The sequence below is a fragment of the Simochromis diagramma genome, unplaced genomic scaffold (genome assembly GCF_900408965.1).
Source record: "Simochromis diagramma unplaced genomic scaffold, fSimDia1.1 OVJJ01000740.1, whole genome shotgun sequence".
NCBI classification, from domain to species: Eukaryota; Metazoa; Chordata; class Actinopteri; order Cichliformes; family Cichlidae; genus Simochromis; species Simochromis diagramma.
This window is the reverse complement of record NW_024387541.1, coordinates 434,466-457,766: the sequence shown is the minus strand read 5'-3', so window position 1 is coordinate 457,766 and position 23,301 is coordinate 434,466. Positions and strand designations below refer to the sequence as shown.

The 23,301-nt window shown below is 39.5% G+C and overlaps 2 protein-coding genes across 4 annotated transcripts in view; one reads left to right on the top strand and one right to left on the bottom strand.

Moving 5' to 3' along the window:
* LOC120727396 (urokinase plasminogen activator surface receptor-like) overlaps window positions 1–23,301 on the top strand; it is an 85,409-nt gene that overhangs the window by 213 nt on the left and 61,895 nt on the right. Inside the window, exons 2-5 of one of the 2 annotated variants that reach the window (XM_040021632.1) lie at window positions 104–211; window positions 290–425; window positions 660–770; window positions 880–1,570. In XM_040021632.1, the coding sequence (XP_039877566.1) occupies window positions 122–211; window positions 290–425; window positions 660–770; window positions 880–1,082 (540 nt within the window). In that variant the 5' untranslated portion in view covers window positions 104–121 and the 3' untranslated portion in view covers window positions 1,083–1,570. Of the gene's footprint in view, window positions 1–103; window positions 212–289; window positions 426–659; window positions 771–879; window positions 1,571–23,301 lie in introns of those variants that run through there. The other variant, XM_040021631.1, reaches the window with a different exon arrangement.
* On the bottom strand, window positions 8,477–12,169 carry LOC120727386 (nuclear factor 7, ovary-like). Of its 2 annotated transcripts, XM_040021620.1 has the most exons (3): window positions 12,164–12,169; window positions 10,060–10,147; window positions 8,477–9,958 (listed from the first exon to the last, which is right to left on the bottom strand). In XM_040021620.1, exon 3 carries the CDS (start codon window positions 9,939–9,941, stop codon window positions 8,550–8,552), a length of 1,392 nt encoding a protein of 463 aa, XP_039877554.1. In that variant the 5' UTR covers window positions 9,942–9,958; window positions 10,060–10,147; window positions 12,164–12,169; the 3' UTR covers window positions 8,477–8,549. The 2 variants fall into 2 exon arrangements, with proteins under 2 accessions (XP_039877554.1, XP_039877553.1); XM_040021619.1 differs by lacking the exon at window positions 12,164–12,169 and having other exon boundaries at window positions 10,060–10,215.

The window sequence follows — 23,301 nt, the reverse complement described above, 5'->3', positions numbered from 1 at the left end:
TGTTTGAATCTATTTTAGTCAGTGTTTCATAATTTATCCACACAGTTAATGCAAGAGAACATGATTTAACTCTCTTTTTATAAAATATTTTGTGGTTTATCAGCCTGCCCATTGAAATGCTATGATTGCATACCTGGAACATCTGGAGGCTGCACTGAGACAAGAGATTGTCCTTCGTCCTGTGGTTCAGGCAGAATTAATACAAAAATGGGTAAGATTTTATTTTATAGTTCTTCTTCTATTCTTTTTTGACCTTACTGAGTTAACAGTGGTTCCTCTTTGGTTTCAGGTGTTTTGGAAAATAAACGTATGTGGAGAACCTGTTTTACACCTGATCAGTGGCTCAGTCAACCTTGGATTTTCCCAAGCTGTAATTAACACCATGTGTTGCACCTCTGATCTTTGCAACTCTCAAGATGTCCCTGGTAATTCACACCATGTTTCTTGCTATTGTGGAATAGTATTTCCTGTTGTGATAAATAACTAGATTTTATTAATTATGTGAAGAAAGTTACAAAATGAGGTTTAAGACAATTTACTTTGTCACTCACCAAGTTCACTTGATGAGAAAGAATCCAGTATTTGCGTATCTGAAGTTTTTTGGCACTTGATGAAATAATCAATGAAAGAAATATGACATATATTTTTGTGCTTTACAGATTGGAGCATCTCCTCTCCAAATGGGAAAAAGTGCTTCCAGTGTGATGGAAAGGACTGCACCAAAACTCTCAGCTGCAATGGAAATGAGGACTACTGCATCTCAGCAGCAGGTAATGGGCCTACAGCATTACGTTTCTGCATGTTTCTTCTGTTCTGCTTAGAGGAACATTCAGTGATTCTTTTTTCAAACTTGTAGTAGAATAATTTTTGTTTTCTCAGTGAAAGCAGGAGGGACAACTACTAAAGTAAAGGGCTGTGCCTCCAAGACGATTTGTTCAAATTCAGCAACTCAACAGCTCTCAACAGTCATTGGAGGCGAAATCAGCTGCTGCCAGGGTGACCTCTGCAACAGAGCCAGCAGTACAACAGCCCACCTCCTGCTGTTTGTGGCCCCGCTGATCTCTTCGGTCTTTTTCTCTTAGCTGACGGGAAAAAGATCACAGTCCACTTTTCTTTAAACCACTTATTTACCAAGAGTTGGATGAAAATATAGTTTCATGAATAACAGTCTTTACTTTTTATCCTTCCTCAAATATTTTAAAATTTGCTCCTTTAATTTCTTTAAGTTCTTTATACATTTATACTCTTTTCTTTAACATTTCTAAAACATTTTGACGTACAAAGTGTGTATACTCATTATTGTGTTACTTGAACTCTCCCAGCAGCTTCTATGAATGACATGCACACTGATGATGTAGATGTAGAGTCAATGTTCATTTGAATGTGACAGCTTCAGTCTTGGTGACACATCAGATTAACCTGTACTGACACACAACTGTTTTAGCTGATCTTGGCTCTGTAGAAGCTTTAGCACCACTTCTTAAAAGATTTCAGTGAGTCTATGTAGATATTTAAGCCTGAAGAATTGTTGTGCCTTGTGGATTAGAGAAAATCTCAAATAAATGTATACCTGTGCACCCAAGTCTTGTTCTTTTAAGAATCTAAAGATATAAATGTTGTACAATCATTCAATTCTGGAAAAGATCAGCGAGATAATTACAAATCTTCAAACATCATCTGGTTCCAGTTGCACAACAATAAGACAACAATTCAGTTCTTTAAAGAAGTTTTAACACAGTCGCTCAGCAAGATCAGGATTAAAAGAATAATGCGACACGGCTGTTATTCTTCTTTAATTGTGGAGATTTCTAATTAGTATTTAAGTATCTAGACCCAAAGCAGTAGGCAGCACGGTGGCACGGTGGTTAGCACTGTTGCCGCACAGCAAGAAGGTCCTGAGTTCAATTCCACCATCAGGCCGGGGTCTTTCTGTGTGGAGTTTGCATGTTCTCCCCGTGTTTGCGTGGGTTCTCTCCGGGTACTCCGGCTTCCTCCCACCGTCCAAAGACATGCAGCTTGTGGGGATAGGTTAATTGGATAATCCAAATTGCCACTAGGTGTGAATGTGAGTGTGAATGGTTGTCTGTCCCTGTGTGTTAGCCCTGCGACAGACTGGCGACCTGTCCAGGGTGTACCCCGCCTCTTGCCCTATGACAGCTGGGATAGGCTCCAGCGCCCCCCGCGACCCTGAAAAGGAGAAGCGGAAGCGAATGGATGGATGGATGGATGGACCCAAAGCACTGCGCTATGGACCCCGTGAAGCCTTACATCTTTGCCCAGTTTGTTGTTTATCTTTGCAAGCAACAGATGAAACCTACACTGCTACATTTAACACAGAGGTCACATTATGAGTGACTTTGTGTTACACAAATAAAGTGGATAATGTCCACATGAAGAATTCTTTAAAATGTCATATGTTACACACTTTGATTAAAAAGAATTAGGCAGCTTTGTGAGTCTGCCTTTACTGTATCTTCTGCAATATATAAAAACACTTTAATACACTTGTACACAGTTTCTTAGGCGCACTGCATTATGGTGAGTGGCCTGGCTTGTTTCAAACTCGAAACACCGACACTTCTTACAATAGCATAGATGAAATAAACATAAACAGAAGATGTGATTCCCAGGTCTGAATCCACTGTGATTACAGCCCAGTACAGGTGGAGATCCACCACAGCGCCACGAGGTTTCCACACGAACGGCAAATTAGCTCCAGCTGCTAATCGGTAGCATCATGGCTAATCTACATCACTACCAGTAATATACAGTAACCACACATAATGGGAATTAACAGCCAACTTTCACACATTCCCTGCAAGCGTGTGGACTTATCTTTAGACCAAGGTCAAACTATTTACTGTTTGTATCTCTTTACCTGCAAATATATGGACATAGTATATTGTTACACACTTGTAAATGTCTCATTGGAGACTGGCACACACATTATTTTGCAACAACTAAAGAAAATAAAATATTTGAACCATCAGAACCTTTTAACCAAATACAACATTGTAAATAAAAGATTACAGGGGCAGCGTTTCTTGTTTTTGTCAATAAAGCATTTCATGTCCTTACAAGTGCTATTTTTTCTCCTGCTTAAAAATTTGGTTAGTGACAGTCCCTGGATAAGCAGAGGAAGATGGATGGACTAAATTTGCTTAGTAACTTATCCACAAGGCACTCAGTCATTCAAATTAGCCAAATCACATTCAAAATATGCAAAGGTTCATGGCTGACCTAGCTTGTTGATGGCGGCTATGCTCCAGCCCCCAGCTTCCACAGGCTCTCAAAGAAGCATTACAGAGACGCACACAGACAGAAAAATCCCCAAAAGCAAGATGACTTAACTTAAAAGTTAGCAATAACTGCTGCTCCTGTTTTGGTTTTTGGTTTTTCTAGGAATTCAAATATTCAAATTCAAGATTTATGGCTCCAGCCCAGCTTTGCTTTGTATTTAACCCTAGAGCACTATCTCTATAAATAGTAACACAATCACTAATGCCGGGTGATTTTTACCTGATATAATATAACCAATAAAAAGTAATCAAATATATCAAAATATGACAACACATGACAAATTAGAGTGGTCTTCTTTTACTTTCAACTGTGCCATGTCTAACAAAATGAAAAAAAAACCCCTCCTAAAACAAAATAATGACTCTGGAAAGCTGGTCTGTGGTCCAGGCACAGGCTCCTCGACACGCAAACAGCTGCAGGAGAGAGGATGTAAATGTATTTGCTCGGGTGTAAATCACCCAGTGATAGTGTTCTAGGGTTAAGTGAGTTGTAGTTATGAGGGTGGGGTTTTTTGCGTGATGGCCAAACAAACCTTTTAAACACAATCCTCTTTGGTGGCATCTGGTTGCCAAAGCAATGAAGAGCAGCTTGAGGAGCGGCTCAACAGGTTCTAAGGTGGCTGTTTAGAAAATGTTGTATCCTGTGTAAAGATTCTTTACAGTTTTACATTGAGAAACATTATTCTGGAAATATTTAGCCTGTATAAAGTATTAAGGCCACTTTTGAATCACAAAATTTAGAAAAAATCTGGGCGATTCATAACAAGCAGGAGGGTTGGCCCTAAGATTATTAACATTTTAAACATTTTAAACACTGGGTTGTGAATAGAAGATAGCAAAACAAAAACAAAGAGAAAAACTACGCAGCACACAAACTCTGGAAAGGGGACCTTTATGTCACCGAGCACATTACTATGTATGCATTAACAAATAACAACTTAATAAAGACATTACACTCTTAATTTGTTAAGAAGCATGAAGATCGAGTGATCTTTATCCAGAAGTGGAAATTATGCTTGTGGTTAAACCATTGTACAAAAACTTCAACCATCCAGCATTAAACGTATTAATGTGTCAGTAAAGAGTGACTTGCACTTCTAGCCTGTGTGTAATGACCCCACAACACTGGACATTATATTTCTTCATTTCCACTTAATACTGTACAGCTGCTGTTATTGTACATATATATTTATATTTCTTCATACATTCTTATATATTTCTATATTGTGTATTTTGTTGTACAGTCATTTCATTTTTAACTTAACTTTTTTTTTAACTTTTTATATTTAATTTTATTCCTTCCCAGTTAAATTGACCCTTTTTAATTTTCGTATTTATTTCCTATCTTATTCATAGCCTTTTCTTTTCTTTAGGTCACGAGCAGTCGTGTAAGCATTTCACTGCATATCGTACTGTGTATGACTGTGTATGTGACAAATAAAATCTGGATTTGATTTGAATTTGGTGAACCTCTCAGCTTGTGATTGGGAGCACATGCTTCCATCCAGGATGTAAATGCTGCTGAACCCTTTAAGGTTTAAGATTTGACAAATAAAATCTGAATTTGAATTTGAATTGTTTTACATATTCCTCATGTTCCTTAGTTTAGCTTTCCCAGTCTATGTTTTGTTAGTTCCTTCCTGTTCCTTGCCTTCTATTTATGTTTTGTTAAGCCTTCAAAATAAAGGCTCTCCATTTGTTATTCATCTGCTGCTGTGCCTGCATTTGAGTCCAGAATCTCCTCATGCTGTAACTATATGTTTTGGCTGTATCAGTAGATCTAATAAATAAACACATTTATTAGGAGCACGAGCCAAAGAATTTCATAATGGGTAAATGTGACTACACTTTTTATCTGTACATGACAATAAAACTTGAAACTTAAACCTGATATGAAATTTTAAATTATAAAAAAAAACTGAAGTTAACCGAAGTGCAGTTTAATGGACAGTTTAAGGAAAGTTTAAGGAAAAGGTCAAATTTACAGGGAATCTTTTTGTTTTGTTTTTTGACAGAAAGATGAGAGTTTGATGTCGTTGAAGTCTGAGCTCTGGGCTTGAGTCACAATGTGGTTTGGTTAGCTTAGCTTAGCATGATGGCTGTAAACAGGGTGAGCAGCGAGCTCATCTCTGTCCACAGTCAAAGATAAAGAGCAGCTGTACCTGGGCCTCCTTGTTCTGATGGTTGTTTGTCCATAACGGACGTCTTCAGTTCTCACTGCTGAGTAGATCACAGCTGAATCAGTCTCTGTACAATAAACACATTAAAATTACTGCAACAGTGCTGTGATATTATTACACTACAGCGATGGAGACATTTCATTCTGTTCTTTTATACTTTTTAAAAGCATTAAATGGGGTCTTTATATAAATAGCAGCAACTTTTCACAGTTTTTATTTTATTTTAACACCTCTGCTGTGAAACAGTGAGCACAAAGGAATCAGGATGTTTCTGAGAAAAAGAAGAAGGGCGGCCACAGAGCTGCAGACTGATGCACTTTTACCACAGAGCATGAAGGAAACATGCATGACCAGTGTTATCAGGCAAATCCCTCTCTGCATTTAACCCATTCACTCACTGAAGCAGTGGGCCGCCACTGGGCGCCCGGGGAGCAGTGTGTAGGTACCTTGCTCAGGGGTACCTCAGGTTAGCTGTTCAGGGGAATCGAACCCCCGACCTTCCGATCATGGGGCCACCACTCTACCTACTGAGCTATCCCTGCCCTACTGTTGTGAACTTCTCCATGAGTCATATTTCCTGTTTCAGAGCTGCTGATTGGCTCTTTGGGCCCTTTACCTTCAGGAGGTCATGGACGAAGCACTGAAGTTGTTTGTCACGTAAAAAATATTTTTAGTTTATAATAATTTGATAGATAATAAAATATAAATAAAAACTGGAGGTTTTTTTAGAACTTAGATTTTAAGCTATTTATGCCTTTTTTGCTGCTCTTTTTTAAACTTATTCCCTTTAAACTGTATTTATTCTTTTTAAAATATATTGGTCGTTGCACTGTAGAGGCTGCTGAGGAACAGTATTTCGTTTCAGGCTGTGTAACACGAAATGACAATAACCAATAAAGTCTTGAGAGCTGCCATCATTGTTCCAGCAGGAGGCAGTAAAACACCAAACTGCACCTGTTGTGCTGAAAAGGTGTGAGCATGTGCAGTAACCCAGTAAGTTACCTGAATATCTCTCACACACACACACACACACACACACACACACACACACACACACACACACACACACACACACACACACACACACACACACACACACAGTACTGATACTAATGACTCGCTCTCAGATCTATTTGGGTTTAATGTCAGGGTATATTTGTGGATGAAAGTTTTGGTAGGACACATGATGTGGACAGTCTGGTAATCCCAGAATATTTTAATGTAAGAAAACTCCAGACAGCTCTGGAGAAAGTTTCAGAGTAAAAGCCCTGGAGTGTTTTACATGTTATTCTGTTGGATTAAATCTGACGGAGCTGATTCATAAACACTTCACTGCCAGGTATCAGGTGACCTGCAGAGACTGATCCTACAAACACTCAGAAACAGAGTAAACCAAACTGCACCACAGTGATCAGACGAAACCTTCCTGACATGAACACAGCTCCTCAGTAAAAACTGTGAACCAGCAGAGAGACTACACCCAGCACCATACACCACCTCTCTGACACAGTACACCCTCGGGCAGGTGGTGTCCCCATAAACAGTCTGAGAAGCTCTGATTATTTACTATGTTCAAACAAACTGAGTGTCCACAAACGTCTGAGCTCACAGTGAGAGCTGCTGGCACAGTTTGGAGGTGTTCTGCCCCCTGCTGGACACACAGAGCTACAACATGAGGATCAGAGGAGGCTGGTGCTGCTTCACCTTTAGACACAAGAAGGAGGTCAAAAAATGTAAAAATAGAGATTGTTTTTAAACCTGTAAAGGAGGAAATCCTGACGAACCAATCCACAGCCAGAAAAGAAGACTAACTCTGTGCTGCTCCAATCAGGAGTCAGCTCTGTTACTGTGTGAGTGTGTAAAGTCACAGAGTAGCTGGTTTCAAATGTATCTATAAAGTTTATTTACATTTTATTTAGGCTTCAAAAAACAGTCCAAGTTTATTTCTTTGGACTTTGTTCACTTAATGGATGTTTCCCTGCATTTCTATTTTCACACAGTTTATTTCTTACAGCAGGAAAACTGAACAGAATGTATGTAAGAGGTCAGAGTGAGGATGACGTCACTTAATACAGGAAATACATGTTTGTCTGTTTTGATGATGAAGGACTTCTTCAGCTCTGTAAACAGCTACACTTGAGAGCACAGAGGTGATTTCATGGATCAATAACAATGTGTTTATCAGCTTTCATCATCGCAGTGCAGACATGACGTCATGATCTATCAGAGTGAAGGCCGTCTCTCTGATGACGTCACAGAGCAGAGTCCTTCTGTCCAATAAAGGATCTCAGATCAGCTGCTGCCATCTTGTGGCCACAGTTGGTTACTGTCTCTGAAAGTTGTCTCATGTTTCCTGTTGTCCTGCTAACAAAGGCTGGAGCTCATCATGCTGAGAGGGCAGCAGCATTTTGTGGCTCTTCACACATGTTCATTATATTCTGATGATCCTGGATGGAGACAAACTACAGATAAGTGTGTTGAGCCCAACTAGTTTATCTCATTACAGCAGTTTGATGTTTCCCTTTGAATCCCCCTGAAGATCCTGACAGTGAAGCACGTACATAATACTCCAGCCTTTCAACTCTGAGCTTATTTAGTTCTATTAATACACTGAAATCTCATTTGTGTCATGAAGAAAGTCTTTAATCAAACAGAATTCAAAGAGCAGAAACATTTAATATATGGAGTTAAACATGAATCATTGTTTCAACAACATATTTATTGTTGTCATAAACAGACAAGAAGACAACAACAAACTGCTCCTCCCATTCAACACATGTCAGTCCATATCCCAGCAAACTAAATCATCTCCATTTACACATCAAATAGAAACATGAATCACTTGTAATGATTAGAAACTTGATAGAATTTCAAATCTAGTTTGGGGAGTCATTCAGTGAGAAACAGTGAAATGATTTTCCATGTGAAAAGGTGGACAGCAGAAACAGAAAGAAACAGTGAAACTAAAAGAGAAACAAAGAGCTTTGGAACAACGAGGCAGCAGGAGGACAGCTGCAGTTTAACAGCTTCAACTCACTGACAGGAAACAACATTAGAAACATCATCATCCTCAACTCATCTGCTGCACTGACACTGACACCTTCAACGGACACACCTTCAGTTTACGAGCAGTTAAAATGAATGGAAACATCCTGTGAGTGAAAGTGTGTGTGAAGGTGTGTATGTGTGTGTTAGTATCAGGATCAGAGAACGACAGCTTTCCTCTGTTCCAGTCCAGATTCACTCTGATCCTCTGGAACTTCTTCTCTACTGAGAGAGCAGTGAGAGCAGCTGATGGTGACCATGCTGAGTATTCACCTTCATAGAAAAATATTCTCCATAATCCAGACTCTGTGTCTCCCTTCCTCTGCACAGACTCTGCTAACACACCCAGTACCCACCCTGTACTGTCTCCAACATCAACCTCCCAGCTGTGAGTCCCTGAGTTAAAGCCCTCAGAGCCCAGGACAGAGATGTAATTATCAATCCTCTCTGGATTATCAGGAAGCTGCTGCTTCTCTCCTCCTCCTCTCACACTGGTCAGATCTTCAGACAGGATGAGTTCTGGATGAGCAGTGTTTGGGTCCAGAATGAGAGGAGTGTAGGAGACCATGTCCTTCATGTTGTTCCAGATGTTGAAGGTCAGGTTGCCCAGGTGTTTGGCCTGGTCTATCAGAGCTCCTGAGGGCAGCTGTGGATCATCCAGCAGGGGGCAGCGCTGGACTCTTTCCACTGCAGCCTTGTAGTTGTGCAGGAATGAGACGTCTTCAGCTCTCAGCTCCTCCTCTGTGGCTCTGACTGTGTCTGAAAGAGCTGCTATCTCTCTGCTCAGAGCCTCCATCTTCTCCTTCATCATCCCACTCTTCTGCTCCTCTTCCTCCCTCAGTGCAGCCAGCCTGGCCTCCTCTTCCTCTGCTAGAAACTGGTGAAGCTTCTTAAACTGCTCCTTAATCTGCCTCTCTGTGTGTCGGGCCTGGACCTTAATGTGTTCTGCTGTTTGATCAAACTTCACTTGAACTTCTTCACAAACCTTTAACTTCTTCTTTAAGGGCTCCAGAGTTTCCTGAAGTTCCTTCTTGTGTTGTTGTGCAGCTTCATCGATGGGTCTGAATCTGTGATTGGTGTGTTTTTCTGAGTCTCTGCAGATGTGACACACTGGCTGCTGATGGTCCAGACAGAAGAGTTTGAGTTTCTCAGAGTGCAGACTGCAGAGAGCCTCTGAAGCTCTCTGATCTCTCTCCTGTAAGAACGACTCACACAGGTTCTTTAAAGCCAGATTTAAAGGTGGATCATCCTTTGAAGATCTTCTCTTACAAACTGGACACTCGTGTGTTGGTCTCTCTCTCCACCATCTCTTCAGACAGTCTTTACAGAAGCTGTGGCTACATGACAGAAGAACAGGATCTCTGAAGACCTCCTGACAGACCGGACAGCAGAGATCCTCCTCTGATCTGGAAGCCATTGAGTCTGTGAGTGAAGCTGAAAACAGCAGACAGGAAGTACAGTCAGTCCTGGCTCCCCTCCCTCCTCTACCACCTTCACTGAAACTTCCTTTGAGTCGTGTTTTTGCTCAAACTCACATTCAGTGTGTGGAGCGTCAGCAGCTTGAAGCAGCAGTGTTGGAGTTTTCCACGTTTCTCTCCTGTAGCTGGACTCACTCAGAGGAAGCTGCTAGTTTGGTCTGAGCTCAGTCTGATCGTCTGTGCGTCTCTCTGCACTGAGGACGAAGAACTTCCTGTTTTCTGGTTTGACACATTTGAGTGACGTGAGGGGCGGAGAAAATGTTGCTGTTTGACTTTTAACTAAGGTGTGTTTCAATCCTGCCTGCAGCTCAAAAGCTGTAAAACAGGTTTTGTGTCTTTTCACCTCCACAGGTCACAACATGAAACCTGTTGTGAAGTTTATAAAATAAAGTGTCACTCGGTGGTGCAGCTGTTTGTCAGCTTCTATTTTAGACTTTGTTCTGGTTCTTGTTCAGGTTCCCAGCAGTGGGAGTGTAATGCAGTCACACACACACAGGTGGTGTTAAGGTGGATTCACTTAGTTACAGACAGTGGTGTTATTTCCTGTAACTAAGGGTGTGTTTCACTCCAAAGTTCAGACATTAACCTGCCAGAAGTTGTAAAAGTTACTAATAAAGAGCTTTTATCTCACAAAGCAGAAAGAAAAGAAATAAGTGTAAAGAGTGCAGCAAAATGTTTTAGTGTGAGCTGGTTGTTTAAAAGTCACTGCATGACACTGAGTTTTACTTCTGTCACGACAGTGGTGTTATTTGCCACTAAACATGTCAACCATCATCAAACCAAATTTTCCTTTCAGTTCAGTGAACTTCACTTATCAAAAATTATAATTATTTATTATTTATTAATTATATTATTGGTTTATCACGTTTTCACTTTCACTTATAGGCCATCAAAGTGTTTATTATCTTTACCCAAATAATTGGAGCAGAACTTGTTCCATATTCAGTTTTTCAGCAAAACGTGTTTGAGAAAAGATTCATTCTTATATCTGGAGGAATAAATATATTTCAATAAATATTAATGTTAGCCTGCGACTTTGTTCCAGTTTTGAATTTTGCCCCACTGTGTATTTGAGTTTGACACCCCTGATCTAACCTCTCTTCTTCCTCACAGCTCTGATTTCTCTGAGGGAGATGTTGTGACTGTAATCTGTGAGGAGGACCAAAGCTTTTCTGATTGGACTGTGAGGAGAAACACAAGCAAACTGCAGAGGGCTGAGTGTGGAGATGGGCGGGGACAACAGCAACGTGATCAATCATGTTCAATCAGTACGCTGGTGCCTCACGACACCGGAGTTTGCTGGTGTGAGTCCAGTAATGGTGCCATCAGTAACCTGGTTAATATCACAGTCACTGGTGAGCTGATCACTCTCACTTTACTTCTTATTGCATCCACAAATTGAGCTGAACATGCAGGTACATAGATTCTGTGCTGTTCTTCACTGATCACCTGCCTGACTGACAGAGTGATGAAGGACTTCCCTCCCTCGGTGCTTCTTAATGTGTGAGGATATTCTCCATTACTGAGTTAAGACTTCCTTATTTAGATCTAAGCTCTGGATTATCTTGCACGTCTCGTGGCTCCCAAATGTCTCTTAAGTTATTATCCTCTGTAGCCTCATACTTTAGCTACTTGCTTTGCTTTGTGTGCTGACAAACCCTTTTGCATGTAGTGTTTTTATGAAAAGGCTCATAATTGCCTAATTTTGTGTTGTTGTTCTGTTACAAAAGCAGGCATTCTTACTGTTGTTTAATATTTTAATCAAACCTTTAAGTTTAATTCAGCACAAAAAGCCCCACTGTAAACAAATCCACAGAACAGAACCAAACTCAGCAGCCAAACAGTTTGTCCTCAGTGCAGGTCGACATTCAGAAAAACCAGCTGCCTCAGCTTGGATGGGCTGATGTGCTTTCTCCTTAGTATCTGCCCAGTTTTTGAGAAGACGCTCCAAAGGAACAGATGTTGCCACAATGCACAGTCTCCCCTCCATCACCTTCAGCAGGTAGGGAAAGACTGTGGCCTTGGCCTCCCACCAGCTCTGTGGGCCTTCTTGTTGGATGAGGGGCTCCTCAAGATAACATTTCATCTCCATCATAACATCAGCTGTAGTATTTCTCTTTGCAGCATCTCCTGTAGCTCTTTCATCAAAGAGGCTCCACACAGCAGACGTCTGTGGCTCCTCCTTCACTTGGCCCTGTAATGGTGGAGCTGGGTGGGAGTGCACTTTGCTGCTGCAGTTATTCTCTGAAGTGCCTCATCAACAGCTCTGTTGTCACTGAATGCAAGCTTTTTAAATCTACCATCCAGTGATGCAGCTTCTGAGTGGACGGTGTTGAACTCCACACACAGACATTTTTCGCACTCACTGCTAATTTTGTTTTACAGTGAAGCCACTCTGCTCTGCTAGTCCCAATATCTTTCACCTGCAGCAGATGCTGCTTCGTTTGCAGCTGTCAGTCATATTTCTGTGTTTTTGTGTCGCACTCTCCTCCACACTGCTGTCTGTCATCTCACAGGTATGATGTGCGGAGCGATGCTGAACTTCCAATCCCAGCGTTTCATGTTGCAGGATTAATTCCCATATGAAAATATCAATATGTAATTTGATTACATTTGTTCTTCATCATAAATATGACAGACAGACAAAAGTAAATTCAGCAATTAGCAGGATGGTCTGCAATACCCTGTTAACAGGAACTACACTCACCACCTCTCATTCATGTGCGTGTTACGGCTCTGCAAGAGTGTGAGCCAATGAGAAACCAGAGGCACAAAACTTTAGACCACAAAACACACAATCTGATGTTGGTTTGTAAAGATGTTGCTGATGAGACTTTGTAGAAAGCAGCTGGTCTGAGTGATGTGATCAGAGTGCAGCAGATAATGTCTGACAGCAGTTTGAAGAGCAAATGGATTCTGTTCTGTTCTTCATCATCACCTACCTCACACCTCACAGCTGTTTCTCACCTGCAGGTCACACAGGAGGATCTGTTGGACTGAAGGTCAGCCTGTCAGTTCCTGCTGTGCTTCTTGTTGCTGCTGTTTTCTTGATGTAGAGAAAACAAAAACAACAAAAGAATCAGGATCCAGCCTCATGTTGAGCTGCAGCAAAATAAAATGTCTGAATCTTTTTAAATCAGCACTCTTAGTCTCCCGCTGGTGGTTTCAGCGTTGTCAGTGAACCTGGGGAACATGAGATGATGCTGGTAACAGATCAAAGGTAGTGAACAGCAGACAGGGATCAGCTGCAGGTTTAATACACGTCCTGAATTTGGTTTAGTTTGAAGTTTCTGTAAAATAAAACCAAACGTTGTGATTTGTCTCTTTATGAATAAAGTTGAATTGAATTTCTCTCTGAGCTCCTGCTTCTGTTGTCTGTCAGTGATTTTATCAGTTGGACATCAAGTAAAACTTTGGATAAAATGAAAACTCTTCACACAGTGTCTGTAAATCCACGGGTGAAAATAACACATGTAACATTCACACAAGTCCACGAGTGATTGAATGAAATGTGATCATGGAAAATAAATTCAAAACTATTCAAGACTTTTACCATTAACTGTCGTTCTATTATGAAGTAACAGGAAGGTAATAACACTATAATATAATAATAATAAAGAAAATTAAAAAATATGGTGTAACAGAGCTCACTGCCTCACACTGTCGACAGCAGCATTTCTTTTTAACCTTATTTCATTTAAGGCTCAGACGATCATCTGTTTCCACTTAAAGTAGTCTAGCTCTGATATCACTTTAGCCTCTGGATGGAGGATTTGCTATGTTAACTTATAGATAATAAACTGAACGTATTACAGACCAAAACCAAACACGTCCGTAGTATAAGACTGGATTGAACTCCCTTCACACCTGTCTCGACACAACAGTCAGGTCAGTCCCTTCCCTTTTAAGAAATCCACCTTAAATGTATTTTAAATGTAAGTGATGCAAAATGAATTTAATATTTTATCTTTAGTTTGTCAGGTAGCATCAGGTCAGATGGATGATGTTGGGTGAGATGGAGCAGACAGAGATGTCATCACAGCTGAGAGGAAGCAAAAGCCTCAACATCCAGGCTTAAAAGTGATGTAGGGAGCTAAAGCTAAAGCTCTGCTTTCTTTGTGTGCCTGTGCTAACAGCAACTAATGAGAAATGTGATGACAATTGTCCAGCTTTGTCCTTTTATATTCTACCAAATGTGAAGTGAACCTGTGGTTATACAGTAACGATAAGAGCATCTTTATTAGTCCCACATGTGGGAAATTTGTTTTGTTACAGCAGGAAGTGGACAGTGCAGTTACATAGCAAACATGAGAGAACCTGGAATAGAATAAGAAACTGTACACAACTGTACCCAATAGAATAGAATAGAATGATAGGATAAAAATAGAATACACATGCTGAGTACAACTGAGTACAAACACAACGTTGTCAGAAAAAGAGTGTTACACTTAGTCCTGTTGCACATGTGTGTGTTTGATCAGCTGCAAAGTCTTTGTGGTGGAGTCTGACAGCAGAGGGGAGGAAATCTCTCCGTCCCACATCGTGGGTGCTGCAGCCACTGAAGGAGCTGCTCTGAAGCGCTATAAAGGTTTGTGATGATCAATACAGGTTTACAGCTCAGATCATACTGAGTTCATTATGACTGATATAAATATGTGATAGAAGAATAATCAATCGAGTAAATTGTGATTGACAAACAGTTTTAAAGAGAAAGTTTGTTAGTTTAAATTGTGTGAAAGGTCAGAGATGGAGAGAACACCAGGCTGGGGCTGAATATCAGTGTATTACATGCAAATCTGATTGGATGACAGGACAGAGCATAAACTGAAGCTCGCATGGATGTTCTGGGTCTCCTGCCTCTGTGAGATCAGCAGGTCAAAGATTCAATAGCAAAACTTGGTTGTTCCAGCAGCGACGCCGAGGGCAGTGAGCTCTGAAACCCTCCCAGATGAAAACGTGCCCGATCGAGAGGTGATCTGCTGCTGATGGGTGACGAACCTACTCAGGTCTCCAGCTCTTATCAGAGGAGGCAGTGAAGACACCTGAGCTTCAAGGCAGTCGGGCTGGGCCAGTCTGTGATTACTTTTATCTAAGTACAATCTGAGTATTTTACCTGTAAGTAATCTTACAGTATTATGTTATATTGTGAGTCCTTCTTACAGATCTTCCTAGGTTGAGAATTAAACAGTACTAAATGTAACAAGTAGACAGCAGCACTAAAGTCATCAGTTTAATGGACACAGAGGAAGCTTTTCAAAGGCTTAAGAAGAAGAACATGATGCTAGAACATCACATTTTATAATATGACAGTAAAAATAACTCACAGAGATCATCTTCTATGTTTTCCTCCATAAGGGCGGCGAGCCTGGGTCCAGCTATTTGAGTGGTGTCTTGTTTTGGTGAAGCTTTTGAATTGCTTGGCCTTTGAGGCCTGCATGGAGCTCAGGCTGACACTAAGCACAGGAAAGGCCCACAGTGGGTGCACACACAGGATACAGATCCTAGAAACACTGAAATTTCTAAAGTCTCCACTAAATCAGGGTCAGATGTGTGTGAATCTCTAAGACGTTTGCTGGATGTGAATTATCATGTGCAATGCTCCAGTTTGACCTCACGGGGGCAGTGTTGTTTTACACTCAGGCTGCAGGACATGACAACAGTGTTGGAGTGTGAAAGTAAAGCAGCTTTTCTCTCAGTGTGTGCAGAGGGATTTCTGATGACATCAAACTGTTTGTGTGTCTGTTGTCACAGCAGCAGCCATCAGTGACAGCAGCACACAAAAGCAACACAACAGCAGGTTCAGATACTCAGAGGAACAATTCATTTCAATGTGTGACCAGTTTGTAGTTTGTGTTTGAGTTCAGTTTAAAAACTTTAAAATACTGATCACAAGTTTCAAACAAACAACATATAAGAACATAAGATGGAAACAAACAGAGTGAAACAGAGTTTGTTTCCTTCCTGGTTTTCGTATGTTTGTCACACTTAAATGTTTCAGATCAAACACATTTAAATATTAGACAAAGAAAACACAAACTGAAGTTTGTAAATGAAGATGTTTGTTATTAAGGGAACAAATCCAAAGCTACATCATCCTGATCTGAAACATTTAATAAGTGTGACAAACATACAAAGAGCAGGAAATCAGTTTGAGCAGCTGTAATCAAACTGTCAACCTTCACACTTTTTACTAAAACCTTTAATTCTCCTCTAACATCACTTTGTATCCACGGTCACTCTAATGGACCCTAGAAAATAAGATAAAACACATTCAAAGACTATTTTGTGTTGAGAAGAAGTTTCTGGCTCTTATTATATTTTCTAAAGGAGGCAAACAGCAAACAGGACTCTCCAGCTGCCCCGGAGCAGATTGCAATCATTGCTCTAGACGAGCTTCATCATGTTGCAGACACACCTTCATGCTCAGGGCAGCCGTTACCTGTGTGCTCTAAGAGAAGCAGGAAGATTTAGGGTCAGATTTACTAACATGTGGAGCAGCAGCAGCCGCATCACAAAGTTTAGTATGTTATGTATTTGTAATTTTGAGTTTTACATCTCTTGGAGAGAGATATCTTTTGTATACTTATAAATGCACCATATGGTAAGCTGTATACTGTGTCTACTGCTGTACTGACAATAAAGCTCTTGAATCTTGAATGTGTATCTGTAAGAGTGTCACTGTCAGGAGACGTGTCTGTCATAGTTGCTGCTGGGAGGTTATTACTGGGAGGGAGATGTTATCAGAGTCATCAGACCTTCATCAGCTCAGAGTCGTTATCGCAGCACCAAAACTTTGTCTCTGTCAGTGAACTGGAATGAGCTGGATCTGAAACAAAGGCAGCTGTTACTGTGTTAGATTAACGTCTGCATGTTGAAACGTCTTATTAAAAGTAAAGATGTGCACACACAGGCACGTGTCACAGTGACGCTGAGGATCCTCAGAGAGAGATTTCACTCATTTTCTTTGTCTTTACAAACCAAACTTTTATTTCCAGAGATATAAAAAAAAACAAAGTTAAACACAACAGTGTTAAAAAGGGCACAGCCGAGCAAAACACCACAAACACAAAAACAAGCTGTTTAAAGAAGGTCACAGACTCAAGAGTGCAGAAGTGGAGCAAGGTGGAGCAGTTCGGTGATGTAGGTGGAGGCTTCACACTGTCAGGCCATAAAAAACTGATCCTCTAACAGTGGAGAGATGTTTGGAGTTAAAGCTTTGTCAGGCCAGAGAACAGAGCATCAGTTCGTCACACTGACCTCACTGCTGTGGTGATTAAGGACGTCAGAAATCCAGAATCCACTTCAGGACATGTATGACATCATGTCACCCATAAAGGCTTCAGCCATGAACTGGGTCTCGTGTGAGCCATATGAGACCCAGTTCTGTCTCATTACAGATACACAAACATGCGTGTGTACATCATGTTTGTGAGTTTGTATGAAAATGTTTTCACAGTGTCAACTTTCCCTAAAATCACAATGTTCCTTAATTTTAGCCAAACTGGTGGATCTGAAAATCCATCTGAACAGACACGAGTCAAACTTGTCCCGAAACACTGTCAGTGTACGAACATCTGCATCATCTGTACAACGGAATAAAATATTTAAATCCGTTCATTGTCGTGTATTTTGGGTCAGTTTAGGAAAAGTCACCAAGTTTCAGCCCAAACTGAGTCTATAACAGTTTGTAAACTCTGTCACATTTGATACGATGGATTTACAAACGGAGAACAAAGTACAAGCTGTCTCCCAGTGGGCTGGGCTTAGGGAGGAAAAGTCACAGGAGGCATCATCAGTTTCTTTCTGTCCTTGATCATCTGTTTTTCGTCGTGCTGGGTAACAGTGACTTCATGGAAAGTCGGGCTCAGCATTATTCAGCTTTGAATACTTTGCAGCCCTTTCAATTATTTTCTTACGTTTTTTTCTCAGGTTTTGTTTTCTTGTGCTAAAACCCCTCTCATATTTTCTGCAGATCAGATTAACACAGAGGTCACATTATGAGTGACTTTGTGTTACACAAATAAAGTGGATAATGTCCACATGAAGAATTCTTTAAAATGTCATATGTTACACACTTTGATTAAAAAGAATTAGGCAGCTTTGTGAGTCTGCCTTTACTGTATCTTCTGCAATATATAAAAACACTTTCATACACTTGTACACAGTTTCTTAGGCGCACTGCATTATGGTGAGTGGCCCGGCTTGTTTCAAACTCGAAACACCGACACTTCTTACAGTAGCATAGATGAAATAAACATAAACAGAAGATGTGATTCCCAGGTCTGAATCCACTGTGATTACAGCCCAGTACAGGTGGAGATCCACCACAGCGCCACGAGGTTTCCACACGAACGGCAAATTAGCTCCAGCTGCTAATCGGTAGCATCATGGCTAATCTACATCACTACCAGTAATATACAGTAACCACACATAATGGGAATTAACAGCCAACTTTCACACATTCCCTGCAACCGTGTGGACTTTAGACCAAGGTCAAACTATTTACTGTTTGTATCTCTTTACCTGCAAATATATAGACATAGTATATTGTTACACACTTGTAAATGTCTCATTGGAGACTGGCACACACATGATTTTGCAACAACTAAAGAAAATAAAATATTTGAACCATCAGAACATTTTAACCAAATACAATATTGTAAATAAAAGATTACAGGGGCAGGGTTTCTTGTTTTTGTCGATAAAGCATTTCATGTCCTTACAAGTGCTATTTTTTCTCCTGCTTAAAAATTTGGTTAGTGATTGTCCCTGGATAAGCAGAGGAAGATGGATGGACTAAATTTGCTTAGTAACTTATCCACAAGGCACTCAGTCATTCAAGTTTGCCAAATCACATTCAAAATATGCAAAGGTTCATGGCTGACCTAGCTTGTTGATGGCGACTATGCTCCAGCCTCCAGCTTCCACAGGCTCTCAAAGAAGCATTACAGAGATGCACACAGACAGAAAAATCCCCAAAAGCAAGATGACTTAACTTAAAAGTTAGCAATAACTGCTGCTCCTTTTTTGGTTTTTGGTTTTTCTAGGAATTCAAATATTCAAATTCAAGATTTATGGCTCCAGCCCAGCTTTGCTTTGTATTTAAGTGAGTTGTAAGTTATGAGGGTGGGGTTTTTTGCGTGATGGCCAAACAAACCTTTTAAACACAATCCTCTTTGGTGGCATCTGGTTGCCAAAGCAATGAAGAGCAGCTTGAATCTGCAACTTGAAATGAACTGCTTAAATGTGACTGCCCACTCTATAGAGCTGAGGTGTCAGATTCTGTGTAATATTATGCCACAATCCTGTCAGGAATCAGGATGATTTTGTTGTGTTTTATGCTTTGGAGAGATAAAATAACGTCAGGTCTGTTGGATTAAAAAATTATTTTGTGAGGTCATGCTTATGTGAAACTAGTGGAGACGTTTCTACATAATACACACAGTTTGGACGCAGCTTTTCATTTTATGGTTCTTCTTTATTTTGTAGATTGTCACTGAAGGCACCAAAACTCTAAATGAACACATGTGTAATTTTGTAGTAAAGAAAAAAGAATGAAATAACTCAAATATGTTTGTTATGTTTATGTTATATTTTTTAAAATAGTCGACCTTTGCTTTGATTACTGCTTTGCACACTCTTGGCACTCTGTTGATGAACTTCATGAGGTATTCACCTGAAATATTATTGTTGTTATTATCTTTAAGTGATATTATGTATGATGTATGCACAAACATGTTTTAGATGGACTCAGTGGTTTAACATTAAGCTGTTATTATGAAAGAAAAATGTTTTTCTCTGACAGCTTTTCTGAGAGATCTAATAAGATCCCAAACACATTGACCTCTTTGTAGAACATTATTAAATAAGCATATTAAATATATCCGCTGCATAGGTTTAAGGAGTCAATCCTTTTATAGAGATTTTATATTTATATGTGAGACATACTTATCACATTCTACTGCTGACACTAACAACTAATGAAGGATAAAGACAAACTGGACTGCAGTCTAGCTCTGCTTATCAATGCTGAGTCATTTGTTGTTCTTTGTTTTTGTTACTTTTGGAAGGAAAAATTGGAATGTTTATAATTTGCAGGAGTAAATGTATTTGTTTGGTTACTTAATGGAGTAATGAGGACGGCTTATGAAGATCTGGCCTTACATCCATCTAACAGTACAGGAGAGGCTCAACAGGTTCTAAGGTGGCTGTTTACAAAATGTTGTATCCTGTGTAAAGATTCTTTACAGTTTTACATTGAGAAACATTATTCTGGAAATATTTAGCCTGTATAAAGTATTAAGGCCACTTTTGAATCACAAAATTTAGAAAAAATCTGGGCGATTCATAACAAGCTGGAGGGTTGGCCCTAGGATTATTAACATTTTAAACATTTTAAACACTGGGTTGTGAATAGAAGATAGCAAAACAAAAACAACTAAAACAAAGGGGAAAAAAAACTACGCAGCACACAAACTCTGGAAAGGTGGACCTTTATGTCACCGAGCACATTACTATGTATGCATTAATAAATAACAACTTAATAAAGACATTACACTCTTAATTTGTTAAGAAGCATGAAGATAGAGTGATCTTTATCCAGAAGTGGAAATTATGCTTGTGGTTAAACTATTGTAGAAAAACTTCAACCATCCAGCATTAAACGTATTTATGATGTGTCAGTAAAGAGTGACTTGCACTTCTAGCCTGTGTGTAATGACCCCACAACACTGGACATTATATTTCTTCATTTCCACTTAATACTGTACAGCTGCTGTTATTGTACATATATATTTATATTTCTTCATACATTCTTATATATTTCTATATTGTGTATTTTGTTGTACAGTCATTTCATTTTTAACTTAAATTTTTATATTTAATTTTATTCCTTCCCAGTTAAATTGACCCTTTTTAATTTTCGTATTTATTTCCTATCTTATTCATAGCCTTTTCTTTCTTCTTTAGGTCACGAGCAGTCGTGTAAGCATTTCACTGCATATCATACTGTGTATGACTGTGTATGTGACAAATAAAATCTGGATTTGATTTGAATTTGGTGAACCTCTCAGCTTGTGATTGGGAGCACATGCTTCCATCCAGGATGACATTTGTAAATGCTGCTGAACCCTTTAAGGTTTAAGATTTGACAAATAAAACCTGAATTTGAATTTGTTTTACATATTCCTCATGTTCCTTAGTTTAGCTTTCCCAGTCTATGTTTTGTTAGTTCCTTCCTGTTCCTTGCCTTCTATTTATGTTTTGTTAAGCCTCTAAAATAAATGCTCTCCATTTGTTATTGATCTGCTGCTGTGCCTGTGCCTGCATTTGGGTCCAGAATCTCCTCACGCTGTGACTATATGTTTTGGCTGTATCAGTAGATCTAATAAATAAACACATTTATTAGGAGCACGAGCCAAAGAATTTCATAATGGGTAAATGTGACTACGCTTTTTATCTGTACATGACAATAAAACTTGAAACTTAAACCTGATATGAAATTTTAAATTATAAAAAAAACTGGAGTTAACTGAAGTGCAGCCAGCCTGACCAGGAACTACAGTCAGCTTTATACTGACATGCTGATATCCTCTGAGTGTATTTGCTGTCTCTAACAACCAGTTAGCAGTTTGCAGATCAGTAGTAATTACTCTTGCGTAGGTTTTTCCTTGTTTTAAATTTTTTGCACTACTTATTTATTTGTGTATTTTTCTAATAAATCTCTGTTTCACGTTTTCTTGCTGACCCTTGTGCTTCTGTAACGTGTGAATTTCCCCAGTGTGGGATTACTAAAGTCTGTGTCTATGCCAAACCAGAATTTTAAACTGCTTTTCCAATTCGCCTCTCAAAATATGTGATTTACAGTTAAGAGTGTGGCATGTACACATGACATGTTTTCACCATTTGTAAGCCAGAAGAGTGACTGCTCGTGAAGCCTGGTTGTTGCACAATACTAGTACTCTTACTGCCACTACTTCTTGTTCTACTAGTACAGCTACTGCTACTGCACAAGGACCTCAGAGGGACATATGCAACAAGGCTTGGAGGTCAGACACCTTTAGGGCCTGCAGGGTGGGGATCCAGGTGCCACATGGTGTTGCAGCTGATAAAGCCATAAACTATGCCCATTTTGTTGAAGTGATCACCAGTTTGCTGGGTTTTTTAGAGACACAGAGTGATAGCGATCATGTTCTACATTACTGTTTTTAAATGGATTTTCAGAGCTGTTGATTTATGAAGCAGTCTTCATGGAAACATGTCAAGTCTGTTTTTGGGATTGAGTGTTAAATTGTAACAGTTTTAATAAAACCTGCATTTTCCTGCAATGATACTGGAGAGCAAAGAAAAGTTAGACGATGTTTATCCAGCTCTTCCAAAATGTACCTCACAAACATCTGCTGGATCCTGAATTCAACATTCTAGGGCCTATGAACAGGTTAACACTGAATGTTCTACGAATACTGGCCCAAAGGTAAAAGGTGAGAATTCCTCCGGTAAAATCTTTTCTTTTTCTTTTTATATTGTAAGAGCCTTCAGGCACTATGGCAACAGGAATGCAAATATTAAAATGTGACGAAGAAAAGCTTGAAAATAACATTTTCACCCACAAGCACAAAACCAAGAGCCCTAACATGTGATTAGTTTTGACTTGCTGCTATAACTAAAACATTGTGTAGCTGTTGTGTTGTTTAAGAATGGAGAACGCATTTTTTCAGCGTGGGAGCGTCAGGCCTCACATTTCGGAACAGCTTCTAATGGAGCCTCACTGCGTCTAGAGACTGGAGATCAGGTGTTTCTATGTCTCTGGGTTAGTTTTAAAATATATGACAATCATTTTCACCATTCCACCTTCAGTGGTCATCTTCTTTTCACCATGAAAAAAGGGAAACGCTTCCTTAAGTTGTCTTCTATTATCCACCAGCTTCTGATGTTTTAAAATGTGCATTAATTCAATCTAGTTATCTTAAATATCTAAAACCTCATAAATCATTTCTACTTCTAAAAGCAGTTAATAATATTTTTATGTAACGATTTGCAAATCTATTAGTAAAATAATGATAAATTTGATTTTAAAAAATCAAAGTGACTGATTATTTATTTGCTGTGTGTGTGTGTTGGAGAGCTGTATTAAAGACTAACACATAACATGTGTGGTTATTATTTTATTGTATTTGCTTCAACTGTCAACATCAGGATATTAAAACCTATGAAAGTTGGTTACATTTAGACAGTTGTGATTACTTACTAAATAAATTACTTTTTAAATGAATTACTGATCACCAGTGTGGGGCAAGTTAC